Source organism: Notamacropus eugenii, chromosome 4, assembly GCF_028372415.1.
Source record: "Notamacropus eugenii isolate mMacEug1 chromosome 4, mMacEug1.pri_v2, whole genome shotgun sequence".
In the NCBI taxonomy this organism is placed as follows: Eukaryota; Metazoa; Chordata; class Mammalia; order Diprotodontia; family Macropodidae; genus Notamacropus; species Notamacropus eugenii.
The window spans coordinates 354,791,435-354,805,385 of NC_092875.1; the positions used below are offsets into that span (position 1 = coordinate 354,791,435).

Sequence of the window (13,951 nt, forward strand, 5' to 3'; positions counted from 1 at the left end):
CAATGCAGACAGTACAATTATTGCTGGTTTAATAACAGTAAAAAATAGCAATAAATTTACATTCCATGAATGATTGGATTTGTCAATGAATAAAATAAAGAAAAGTGCTGATGAACCTACAATGAAAGGTTTATGAAGAAATTGCATAATTAGAATTAAAATTGGTGGAATAGTCTTCATGTTTAAATGCAAGTTATAGAATGGAAAAAAAGGTTTTTCTTTTTAAAAATTAAAAATAATAAGATGATAAGCCTATATGTGATATATTGTGGAAGTAGTGAAAATAAAATAGAGATTTCCTCAGTATATCAACTTGTCTATATTTTCTAGTGTGATTATTAATGTACATATTTTATAACTTATTTTTCAAAATAAGCTTTTATGGTTACTGTCATAAAAATTTTGGGGTCTAAATATGTATTTAGTTGGTTTATTTATTCAACAGTATCATTTTCCAAAATACCTCAGAGCAAAATACTATGAAATCATCGGTGTATGTAAAATATTTAGAATGACTAGCTGTAGTAATAGATACTTTATATTACTTTTTTAAAATACGAGAATATCATCAAATGGACACATTCAATACCATCACTCAATCTAGGTTGGACCTTTTACAAAAGCCAGTTTTACATAATAGACTGAAAAATGAGAACCAAGGAGGGCAAAGAATTCCACAAATGAGACTCAACAAATTTTTGCAAGTCTGCCTTAAGTTTCATAAAATTCCCTGAGGCCTGAGATCATAACTGTTACTTTGTATGGGAATACAGTGCCCGTGTGCTTGCTTAGTAAATCTTATAGTGGTAAATAGAAGTGGGATGGAACTCAGTATTATCAGGAATATAGCCACTAAATCTCACATTGCAGAAATACTTAAAGCTTAATTATGATCAATAGATATCTGTTTTGGAGGATTTAATTCTTGATTTACATTCTACTCTTTCTTTTTCAGACCAAAACTCCCAGTAAGGAAATTTCCTTCTACCAATGCAGATTGGCAACTCCTCTGCAAACTTGACCGTCACAGGGTTTTCTTGTTCACTGAAAGGTTAAGTGATTTGCCGAAAGTTTCATACCACACAGGCCAGAAATCAAATGTAGCAGAAGGCTGGGCAATAATAGAATGAATTTTGCCAATAAAGTTCTCTTTATCAATTTATATATTTTAATCCGAGAGAAGATCCACAGTTAGGAACCTGCATAATTTCCTTGAGAATGTTTGCATTACTAATGTTGATATGTCTAATTTTGTCACTAAGTTAATTATTTAAAAAGAAAAATAACTTGCTTGCAACATTAATAACGCTATAAGGCAGTATAACTTTGCATTATTACTCTGAAGCGTAAAAGCAGCAAGGGAAAGTATTTGAAAATTCAATAAGCGGGCACATCAGGCATCAAAACGCTTCCACAACTGCAGTTTCTTTATTTTGGAAGAAAAATGTTCTAACCAGATATGTGGTTACGTATTCCTCTAGGGACATTCCATAACAAATATTAGAAAATTAACATTTGGACCTTTAACTTTTTCGTGCACATGCTCCAAATGTGAATATATGGGGGCAAATTTTCCTTTTCTATCTTTTCTTCCCCTCCCCATAGAACACGATAAGTACTCTGCAGTTTAGAGGCTGGAATCGGACCCCAGGAATTTTGATTTGCCACTTCCTGCCGGCTCTAGCACCCTGCTGTAGGTCCCGTTCCCACCCAGGCCGAAGTTATTTATTAGACTTTTGCTACTTATGTAATACAGTCCCGTTTAATGAAACAGTATAATGGAAATGAAACTGAAACTAGCAGCTTGGCAGCCAGGGTAAAACTCCTGGGGCTCGTTGCTGGGCAGCGGCAGATCCACCCGCACTCGGGGCACGGAGAGCGCCGCTGCCAGGACTTGTCGTTTAACGAGACCAAACAGATTTTGAAATAGGCTCCGACGCCGGGCACCGCACCGGGGGCTGGGAGAGGGGCTGACGAAAGGGGCCAATGAACGGCCATTCAGACTCTTTTCAAGTCGGGCCGCTGCGCGGCGGAGGCTTTAGCAGACACTTGCTTGAACCCAGCGGGGAGGAGAGGAAATAGAAGCAAGCGGCCGTTTGATGATCAGCCATAAATCAGAGCTTCTTAGGGACACGCAGCCGCTGGTCTGGCGTAGGAGGCACATGGCCCCAGTTATGACAGGGGGAGGAAGGCAGCTCCAGGGAAACTGCTGAGCTCTGAGACTCACAATCAATGCGGGCCCTCATCCGCTTCCCTCCTCCCTCCTCAACGTAGCAGCAAAAGCCTTGGCAGCTTTCATCACCTTCCCCACTCTTCCCCACCCCCACCCCTGGAATTAGGGCCCAGGATATGAGGCGTAGGGGTGGTGGTGGTGGGGGTAGGACCCCTCCCTCCCCAGCTGCGCAGAAAGTTCCATCCAGAGGTGACGGCTAAGGGGTCCCGCTGCGCAAGCGCCCTCGAGAGCCGGCCGGGGTGGTACAGGGACCCCGGCTGCCGGCGTCTCGGCTTTTCTGAGAGGTTCCAAATGTTCCCGCTAGCAGACACCGCGCGCACGTCTCTGGGTATTGGCCCGGGTCCCAACGTGTATCCGTGTGTGCCATGTCAGTCCCAGCAGCGCGCACACATGCACACACATCCACATTAGCCTCTTCGTCCTAGGCCAAGTCCATTTTAAAAGCAGCGCGGGTGAGCCGTCTCCGAACCCTCCAGACACCTCTCCGACACCCCCTCCCCAGCTCCACAGCCCCTCCCTGTCGCGTACTCCAACATCTTCCATCTCGCCTCCCCTCCGCCAGTCCCGAGGAGAGCCCTAGTGCGCAGTCGTGGTAACCAAGGCGGCGGAGTCTAGTGAGGATTTAAAATCAACAGCACATGCGCAGTGTGAATTCTGTTGCCGGCGAGGGCGGCCCTCCCTGCTCCCCCCTCCCCCTCCCTCTGCCCGCCCCCGGCCCCTCCTCCTCTTCCCCCCCTCCCCTCATTGGAGCCTCGGCGGCGGCCTCCGCCTCGGTCCGGATTCCTGCTCTGCGCTGCTGTTTTCTGGACTGTCTGTGCCTGAATAGCAGGGGCTGGAGAGTGAGCGAGAAGCCCCGGGCTTCGGGTAGACGTAGCACGCCCGCCGCCCGGTCCCCTCCTCCGGGGCGTCCTGTGCCGGCTGCGCGGCGGCTGGGCCCGCCCCCTCGGCTGCCCCCCCTCCCCATTCCCCCTCCCCGCCCGCCCCATTACAGATGGCCGCTCCCCCCGGCCTGTGGATAACGCCGCCGCCGCCGCCGCCGCGGCCCCCGCTCCGGGGCGTGTGACTCGGGAACCCCTGAGACAGAGAGCGAGCGAGAGACGCGGAGAGAAAGCCCGGAGCCGCCCGCCAGGAACGTGCCGAGAGCCGGAGCCAGCCCGCGTCCCCGGCCTCGACCCTGCCTGTCCCGGCCCCGGCCTCCCAGCCTCAGCCCAGCCCGGGCCCGACGCCTCCGCCACCGCCTGCGCTCCCTCCCCCTCCTCCCTTCCTCCCTCTCTGTCTCCCTCCCTCCTGTCTTTGCTCCCTCTCTCCTCCCACCCCGGCGGCGGCGGCCGAGACACCGAGGGGGGAGAGCGAGCAGCCGGCCTGGAGCAGCGCCGGGGCCGCACCGCGCGGCCGGCAGCGCTGGGTGTCTGTCTGTCCGTCCGTCTGCCTGTCTGTCTCTGGGGGTGGGGGGTGGGGGGGTGGGTTTGTGTGTGAGTGAGTGTGTGCGAGCTTGGGGCTGGGGGTGGAGGCGTTGGAGCCCGGAGGGCAGGGCTGCGGGGCTGTGCTCCGCCGCCGCCGCCCGGGAGAGCCAGGGGGCGGGGTTGCTGCCGCTCTTGCCGGCTCCCGAGCTTACTCTGTCTGGGGTGAGTGAGTGCCGGTCGGGTCTGAGTGTGAGTGAGTGTGTGTCTTGTGTGTGCGCGCGCGTGCAGGGGGTGGGGAGGGTTCGTGTGCTTGCAGTCGTCTCCGCTCGGGGAGGAGAGGCGGCCGGCGGAGAGAGGGTGAATGGATCCGCGTGTGGCCTGGATTCAGCCCGAGCAGAAAGGACCCGCTAATGCTCTCTGGATGCAGATCTGGGAGACCTCGCAGGGAGTGGGGCGGAGCAGCTCTAGCTACCCGCCGTATTTCTGCCTCAACTCCCCGGCCCTGGACACCACCGCTGCCGCTTCCTCCCCCTGCACCCCTGGCGGCGGCAGCCACAGCTGCACCCCGCTTGTCAAAGCTGGTCCTGTCGCGGCTCTCGCGGCTCCGACCCCCGGCGGCGGCGGCGGCGGCGGCGGCGGCGGAGGCAGCCTCTCCTCGGCCTCTTCGCCTCCGCCGTCCGCGGCACTGCCTGTGCTGCTGACCGGACTGGTTCCAGCCGCTGCGGCCGGGAGCGCCGACGGTGGGCGGCGGCTGCAGAAGTCTCCCTCCGTGTCATCGTCGTCGTCCACCTCTTCCAACAACGAGTCTGGCACCGAGAGTCCCGGCTTTTCCTCCTCTTCCTCGTCCTCGTCCTCGAGCAGCGCCTCCTCCGGCCGGACTCTGTCCGGGGGCGGCGGTGGTACCTTACCTGGCCGGGGAGGAGGCGGAGGCCCCGGCGCCTTTTTTAACTTCAATGAGAACAAACTGAACAATCTTAACAGCGTGAATGGCCATCACCACCACCATAACCCGCACAGTGGAGCCAACAGCAACCTCCTGGCGCCGCCGCCTCCTCCGCCCCCGCCGCAGCCGCCGCAGCAGCAGCAGCAGCAGTCCCAGCCCCCGCCCCCGCCGTCTAATGCCCCCGCCTCAGCCAACTCCATCCAGCAGCACCAGTACCATCCGGGCCGCAGGAAACGGGAGAATAAAGCTAGCACTTATGGGATGAACTACCTGCTGTCCGGGAGCCGGGGGGCTGCGCTGAACAATAACCACCTCCCCCAGGAGCAGCAGCAGAGACCCGGCACCCCCTGGAAGACCAGGACGTACAGCCCGGGCATCCAGGGGTGAGTCATGCCCTGCAGAGAGCGGACAGCACTCGAAGGGTTAAAGTAACGGGGACCTGGGAATGCAGGGTGGGATGTAATTGTTCTATTGCAGCCATAAATGTTAGGAAATGGCGTGCTAACGTGTGTGTGTGTGTGTGTGTGTGTGTGTGTGTGTGTGTGTGTGTGTGTGTGTGTGTGTGTGTGTGTGTGTTGGGGAAAGCGGGAGTGATCGGCATACCCTAATGTATTGAGAAAGGAGGGGCTTAGGGAGCAGTGCTTAGTTGGTTTCTTTCTGAAGTGCAACACTTTTATAGGGGGTGGGGTAGAGCAGCGGATGCTTAGTTATACAAAGTAGGGTTGAATGGGCTATAAAAATAACTAGAGAACTTGGGGATTAAGTCACAGCCCCTTATGGAAAACATTTATTCATCTATTGCCATAGTGAAGAAGGGCTGTTGAAGTGTACATGAAAGTGATTGTTGTTAGGGTGTTTAGAGATAGCAAGGAGATGCCCGATTTTAAATTTTCTGCTCCTTATTTGGCACAAAACCTGTAAAAGAGACCCGGGTGCTAGAGATCAGGTCTAAGTAGGGATCCAGCAGGAAGAGTTGGACAGACACGTGAATTGTAGGGTACCAGTCAAAAGTCACTTGTACTGAAACAGAGAGTGACATTGGTGCTGAATAATTTCCTTTGAAATTATTCATTTTCATGAATTTAGAGGCTCTGACCTTTGAGGTAAGTTTGAATATAATTTATAACTACTAACTTCAATTATTCTTTAAAAGGAGAAGTCTGGATTTTAATATGAGTGATAGTTCAGATCATGAAACTAACAGATAAAGGAAAAGACTGCTGGAGTTTTACATATGGCTTTTCTACAGTGGTACTGTGCAAAATTACTAATCACTTAGGAAAGGAATGGAAATTTTAATTTTTCTTCACCTAAGTATTCTCATATAAGTTGTCTTAAAGAAAATTGGCATGGGGTTTTGATTAGGTAGGTTCTATTGTTAGGATTGTCACAATTCCATTTTTTAAAGGGAAATATAAACAGCTTAAAGACAAGAAAATTGGGGTGTGTATTGCATTAAATTATAAGATTTTTCTGTAACAATGCAATTGAATAGCCTAAAAACAAATTCAGGAGTTATATCTTTTATATTACAGTTAAACTGTGGTTAAGTGGTCATACATTACATTAAAGAAAAAAAAACCTGAAACAGTTGTAGGTCTTTAGTCCCAGCTTTCATAGTGTTATTCTTTTACTGGAATCTGTGACTGAAAATATTTATTCAGTTCACTTAAAAAACTTTGTTATGTCTGAATTTTGGTGAAAATATTGAACCTGGAAGTTTCAAAAAAATGTGCTCCATTTTGCTGCTATCCTAAGTAATGAATGCGTAAAAGTATACTTCCCTTTCTGTCTCTTCCCTCATCCCTCATTTTGAGATTTGTATAATTGAGAATTTGGAAACAAAGGCAAAGGTTTTCTTCCTTTTTTATTCCATGTGAGTTCATTTCAATAAACATTTATTAATAAGTACTTCTTGTGAGTAAAGCATCATGCAGGTTGCTTGGGGCAGTCTTGTGTTATGGACAGTTAACATTTATTATTATGCTTTTCCAAGCAATCAAGCTAATAAACTATACTCAACATAAAAACTGTAACTTAAATCTTTTTAAGCAGGCACATGCAGATTTTGCAGCACTATAGCATTATTAGTAATATTGTTTATTGTTGTCCTACAAATGTGTGTGGGGAAAAGTGATAGTAAAGGACTCTGTTTAAACTAGATCTCTTTAAATCGTATTGTGTGTTTTTAAAAATTAGTTTAAGTACTTTGGAATGCATGGAAATTGATACTTGAAAGTATGCATGATACATTATAGCAACTTGCCCATAACTTGTTTCACCTGGTTTGAATTTGAAGTCTCAATCTGTGGCTACTGAGAATACTTGGTGGGATGATGAAGAGAGCTTTAAATTTTTTTTGTTTTTGACTTGTTAGAGCTTCCTAAGTAGAGATTGGATTTAGAAATTTGAATAGTATAATACTTATAAATTTGGTAGTGCCATTATGCTTAAAAGTTAAAGTATTTGAATAGAATTTGTCTTGTTAGTAAACAAAATTAGACTTGTATATCCTGTAAGTAACATCTTATTTACAGGTAATTAAATGCTGTCCATTTTGGGAGGCATGTCCACCATACATGTCAGTGCTTTGCCAAATGATTCTGCTGATTGTACACTGGACCCTAGTTGTTCTCACTGTTTTGCTTGTTTTTCATTACTTACCTCTCCACCAGGTTATAGGACATTTTGTGGAACGTGGAACATGGCTTATGCTACCAGAATTAGTGGTATAAACAACACCAAAGGTCTGTTAATTCTAGTGATCCTCAGATTGCTTTGGAACTTTTATCTAAAGTGTCTCCTCAAGAATTCACACTTTCCCCTATTTCCTTTGATGCCTTTTATTATTGTAAACTAAAGGCAAGCTCACTTTTGCATTAAAGAAAAGAGAGATTGATGGTTTGTTGCATACTTCCTGAAGGGGCTGAGGTAGTGGCTCACTTCTTATGTTACTGTCCTGTTACTTATACCTCTCCAATAATGGGTGAGAATTTGGAAGTAGAAAATCAGAGTTGTGTCATAGATTAAGGTAAAAAGACTATAGATCAAATCCTTATCCAGTTTGTATGTATGGGAAACCTAGGCCAGTCATAGACTACTCCTCATTCTGCCTTGGGGGCTGAACCAGCCAGATAGTTTAGCACTACAAAAAGGTCTAATCCACTTGAGTCTGAAAAGGAACCCGCTGGAAATAAGCAACAGATAAAACTTTGGAATTTTCTGTTGCTTAATTAGTTAACTGTGGAGGACCTGTTGCTGAAATTGCTTATCTCCTTGATAGTTCTAGATCTGGTTGTAGGATTAGGGTATGAAATTGTAGCTCTAACCCATAGTGCAATTGAACTTTTGCCTGATGACTGATGTGGCAACTTGTACTTTTCTGGAAAAATGTAGGGGGAAGTTCAGCATTGGTTTTCTACCCTTAGAACAAGTGCATTGGCATTATGAGTATTTGTCCAATCTGCTTGTGGAGTTAATTGAACCTTGATTGTGATAAGGCAAAAACAGGTCACAGGGTAAAGAGGGGAAGAATAAATGGGAACTTTCAGAAAGAAAAAGGGAATAGGTGAAATGTTTGCTTGGGTTTTGCTAATCTATATTGGTTCTATTAAATGTTATTATTTTTACATTAAAAAAAGCAGTTTGAGAATAGTTGATAAATTTGAGAGTTAGAAGAAGAAATTATGGCTGAAAGAGAAATTCTGTCAGTAGTACCAACAAAATCTAGTACCATTCCTGACTCTGAACTTCCTTGGGTTAATACCTAGTGTAACTTGGTCTTCTTTCTTGGCTTTTAAATACCTTGACTTTTTACCTATCTATCTCCCTGCCATCCTAACAGTCAGAGGGTGGCTGTGCAAATTTTTGTTTCGTAAGTCAGTAAAGGAGAGACACAACCTGGGTATGAGGGAGGTGGGGAGAGGTTAGTTATTGAAGTTATTGAAAGCCTGAGTAAATATTATAGAGAAGTGCCCAGGTATTTCTAAGATAGAAATGGGGTCAGTAGTTTCTTAAGTTTGATTCAATTCCGTAGGGTTAGGGATGTTTGAAATTGAACAATTGATGATTCAGAAAAAATACTCTTGAACACATGCAATGAAAAAGTCAAGGCTGCCACTTGTAGTTAATACTTGACCATGCCCTACATGTAGCTCTTGAACTTAATGAATATTATTATCATGTGTCATATATTTCATTGGTGGTTATTAGTTGTAACAGTTTTTGCATCAAGATCTTTACTGTTGCCCCTCAAGGATACTTAAGTTTGGTTTGTCTTTAATTCAGTTATTGGAAGAAAAAAACTTCTGTTATGTAGTGATTGTATATATGTTATGTAATGGAATAAACAATTGTTTCGACTTCAGAGAAGAGTGTTTTTTGGATTTATTTCTAACTTCTTTGTCTTGAATTCTTTCATCTTATTGAGGGAATTCAGAAAATCAAGGAAATTCAAAACACTCATTTCTCCCCCTCTCCATTTGGGCTCTACCTTTACTTATTTTCAAGATGCTTATTTCCTTTGTATAACAGATAATACCACTACTTTGTGTTTATATTTTCTCTTTTCCTCAGAATACTTATTCATACCTTATTATATTAATTATACTTTAAAGAAAGTTTAACAGGTTGCTTGAATATATTTTTTAAAAAAAAAACTTAAATATTGTTTTTCTGTAGTCAAATGTACATATATAGGTTCTCTGTATGTTCTATAATCTGATTCAGTAGTCAGATATATTATTTCCCAACTGGCATGTAGTCTGTTAAATGGAATGAAATTGTCTCAGCAGCTTTATGTTGTGGGGAAGGTAATAATCATTTTGCAGATGAGGAAACTGAAGTACAGAAAGGAATAAAGTGACTTATTCATGGTCAGACTTTATAGAACCAGAATCCTATTTTCCTAAGTACATACAAATAAGAGAATATTTTTTTTTCTAATGACTCACAGTGCTGATGTTTTAGGAGTAGCTAGGTGGTGTAGTGGATAGATACCTGGGCCCAGAAAGATTTGAGTTCAGATTCTGCCTCAGACAATTACTAGTTACTTAACTTTGTTTGCCTCAGTTTACTCATCTCTAAAATGAGCTGGAAAAGGAGATGGCAAAGCACTCCATTACTTTGCCAAGAAAACCCTAAATGGGATCAAAAAGAGTTTGATACAACTGAAACACAAAAATGATAAACTGATTTTTTATTTCAGGCAATTGACTGTTTTGGATTGACAAGGTGCAATTTATTTTACAAATATTAATCACCACCACCGCTGCCACTATCCTTCTTCCACTTATGCCCCACTCCTCATTTCTTTTCTTTAGATAGAGATAAACAGCCCATGTAGTATAAATAAAAACAGTGTTGGACTAAGGATAGTAAGTTCTAGGTTGAATTTCAAGCTGGTTTTCGTAGCTTTATGTGACATCAAGCAAGACACAATCTCTCTGAACTTTAGTTTTATCATCTGTAAAATTAAGAATTTATATTCCTTGAGGTAAGAAGCTTTAGATCAGGCTCCTACTCCATGATAAACTGGCCCTTCCTGACCTCTTACATAGATATCTACTAGTGCTATATGATGTTAGTGAGAATATGCCCATTAGGTTATGTGGGCAAATAAAAGACAAGTACAATATGAGGAAAAAATCCCCTTAGAACATCAAATTTGAATATTTATATGATAAAAGACTAACATTTCCTCATTCTTGAAGATAATTTTTATTTATTTATTGCCCGATGATTTTTCCAAGATTTGAATTCTAACTCTATAAAGTCTTTATGATGTACTGTACAGGTTTTTTTTTTTAAGGTTGCTACCAAAATTCTATTTCTTGTGAAAATAACATGGCTACTAGTTGTATGACCCTAAGCAAGTCACTTAACCCTGATTGCCTCCCCCTGAAACAACAATTCCCCCCCTGAAACAACAACCCTCCCCAATAGCATAGGTAAGCTAATTTTATTCTTTGAAGTATAAGATACAGAAAGTAGAAAATATTCTAAAAGTAAATAAACCTTATCAGTTGTAAAAAAAAAAAAAAAAGAAAAAGTGTATTTAGGTATATTCTGTAGTACTGAGAGAGACAGTGGGTATGATGGAAAGAAAACTGAATTCAAAATTAGGATGCCTGGGTTTGAGTTCTGCCACAAATATGTCCATTACTAATTATATAGTCCTGGGTAATTAATTTAACCTTTTAGAGCTTCAGGTTACTTTTCTTTACGATGGGGTTAATAACATGTAAATTCACAGGATTAGGAAAAAAGTGTTTTTGCAAATTTTGACTGCTAGTTAGATGTAGTGATTGTGGTTGTTGGACTGAGTCAGAAGGTATAGAAAATGACTCGAATACTTTCAAGTTATCATCCCCTCAGCTGTGACCAAGTCACTCTCTGAATTTGTTATGTCATATATAAAATACAATAAACTAGATTATTTATGAGAGAGCTGGACTCCAGGGGTTTGTGACTTTTTTTTTTTAATGGAGTATCATGGACCCCTTTGACAGTCTAGTGAAACCTATGGACTCCTCAGGATAACATTTTTAAAGAAAATTCATAATTGAAGGAAATACTAAGTTTCTCTTAGAGGTTAGTGAAAATAAAGATGTATTTTTTTTCTAGTCTAAGTTCATGGATTCCCTGACATCCAAGTCTGTAAACTTCAGATCAAGAATCCCTAGAATAATCTCAACACTCCTTTCTAGCTAAATTTATGATCTCATAATCATCAGTCTCTCTCCCATTGGTTCCTTCTCATCTGCCTTTGAATATGTTCAAATCTCCTCAATCCTTTAAAAAAAAAAAGCCTTCCCTTTACCCTGTCAGTCTTTTTCTCTTTGACTGCTAACCTCCTGGAAACAACAGTCTATGCTATACATCCATTCCCCCCACCCCCTTCTGTTCTTCAGCTTCTGCAATTCTGTTTCCACTAAGTACTCTACTAGTCTATTGAATCCATTCTCTCAATAACTCACTTTTCATCAAATTTAGTGCCTTTTTGGTAGATCCCATTTTAAAGGGAATAGTTGATTTCTGACAACTTCCTTCCTAGAATACTCTTTCTTCCTAAACTACAACACTCTTCATTCTCTTCATATCTCGTTAATAGCTTCTTCCAATTTACTTTAGTGATTCACCTTCCTAATCTCTTAATAATGGTGTTTCCCAAGTCTGTGGCTTTGACCCTTCGTATTTTAATTCACTTCCACTGTTTTGCCTGTTGTCTTGCTACAGTTGCCTTTCAAAACTGTATCTCTAGGTGGACATTTAACTTAATTCAACAAGTTGGTGATATTCAAATCGATTTATGATCTTACAGATTTGATAGTTTCTTCAGTGATGCAGATCACAACTGATTCATGCCAGTGTCATTCCTTTCTAATATTTCCCATTAGTTTACCACAGGTTCTGGTCACTGTGTTTAAGATCTTCCTCTGCTCCTCCTAGTTGGCACTATGACCTTCTTGTCATCTCTAGATCTTGTCATATGACCAACCCATCTTTTCTTATATAATTCCTTGATAAGGAATCTTTTATTCCTATTTTTCTTCAGAATTTCTCATTGATTACATTGCTGCTCACAACCACCAAATTCTTTTCCATTGTCTTTTGCGTGATAATAATTTGTAATTCTTTGGAGCACATTACTATTAGGCTGAGCATCTGGTGATGATTCCCCTCCCCCCCCCTTCCTTTTTGGCAACCCATGAAACAAAGACGATAATGATACAGTGACAAAATGAAACAATTCCTGACCTCAAGGAGATAACATTCAATTAGATGGAAACAAATTATAAGTACAAAATACATAAGCATTCATATGCTAATACAAAATATATGTTTGAAGTAATTTTGGAGTGAGGAAAGAACAATAACAACTTAGGGATCAGAAAAGGCCTAGCTAGTGTAGAAGGAGCACTTGATCAGAGACATGAAGGGAGTTAGGGATTCTGAGAAGCAGTAGTAAGCAGGAATCGAATTCTAGGAATGGAAGGAGGCCACAAAGAGTGGAGATGGAAGGTCACATGTGGGAAGCATCTAGGCCAGTTTGGTTAGGGGGGAGGAAGGAGATGAAATTGATCTGAAAAGATCAAATGTTGAGCAAGTGAATTTTTATTCAGTGTTAGAGGTAATAGAGAGCCAATGAGCAAAGTTTTTTTGAGGTGGGAGAGTCAATTTGGTAGCTATGTGGTGGATAGTTTAGAGTGGGAGGAACTGGCAGCTGGGAGATCAGTTAAGAGACTATTGCAAAGTCCCAGTGAGAGGACCTGAACCAGGTGGTAATCGTATGAGAGGGGACAGATCCAAGACTTGTTGAAGTGGTAGAATTGACATGATCATGATCTGCTATCTTGCATGGAGGATAGGGGGTAGGGAGTAAGGTAGAGTGTAGAATCAAAGATAACTTTGAGATTGTGAACCTAGATTGTGAATCTGGTTGACTTAAAGAATAATGGAACTTTTATCAGAAATAGAATCAGAAATCTTCCCCCTTTCAAGGGGAAAAAAAGACAGTTTTTTGGTGGGTATGTTTGAGATGTCTATGTTATATCTAGGTTGTGATTTCTAGCAAATATTTGGTGAGGTGGGACTGGAATTCAGGAGAGAGGTGAAGGCTCACTTTATAAAACACAATGCATGGCAATTGCAGTCATGTAATAAATTCTTGTTGACTGCATACAGATGCATATTGAACATATAAGAACTGATAGGATCACCAATGGAGAGAATGGAAGTGGTTGATTGTCCTTTGTTCTTGAAGAAGACCAAAATGATATCACTATGTTAGAGTCAAGTTACAGTGTGTTGGACTGTGGCTGCTCAGACCAATATGAGCTTGGAATGCTCTACCACAGGTCTGGCACAAATAGACCATGTTAACATTTGGGGTGGATTCTCTAAATTTGCACATCTTGCATTTCTTTTGAGCTACTTTACTTCTGCTTTGCTCATAGAGCACAGCACCTTCTCTGATGAGGGCTCACCGTGCTGGGCTGCCCTATGCCAGTGTCTGTCATGTCACACAATCAATTCCAGAGTTCTTAAGAGAGACCTTGAGAATGTCCTTCTATTACTTTTTCTGACCACCATATGAGTGCTTGCCCTGTGTGAGTTCTCCATAAAGTAGTCTTTTTGGCAAGCATGTTTGGCATTTGAATAACATGGCCAGCCCATTGTAGTTGAGCTCTCTGCAGTAGAGTTTGAATGTTTGGCAGTTTAGTTCAAGAAAGGATCTCACTCAGTGTCTGGTACCTTATCCTGCCAGATGATCCTCAGAATCTTCCTCAGACAATTCAGATGGAAGCAGTTCAGTTTTCTGGCATGGTGCTGGTATACTGTTTAGGTTTCTGTAGAGATTAGAAGATGCAG

The 13,951-nt window shown here is 42.8% G+C and overlaps 1 protein-coding gene across 4 annotated transcripts in view; it reads left to right on the forward strand.

Moving 5' to 3' along the window:
* The first annotated feature begins 3,871 nt into the window (after nt 1–3,871).
* Nucleotides 3,872–13,951, forward strand: part of TENT4A (terminal nucleotidyltransferase 4A) — a 93,213-nt gene continuing 83,133 nt past the window's right edge. For all 4 annotated transcript variants that reach the window (XM_072605393.1, XM_072605394.1, XM_072605395.1 and 1 more), the window contains exon 1: nt 3,872–4,962. In XM_072605393.1, the coding sequence (XP_072461494.1) occupies nt 3,998–4,962 (965 nt within the window). In that variant the 5' untranslated portion in view covers nt 3,872–3,997. The remainder of the gene's footprint in view (nt 4,963–13,951) is intronic.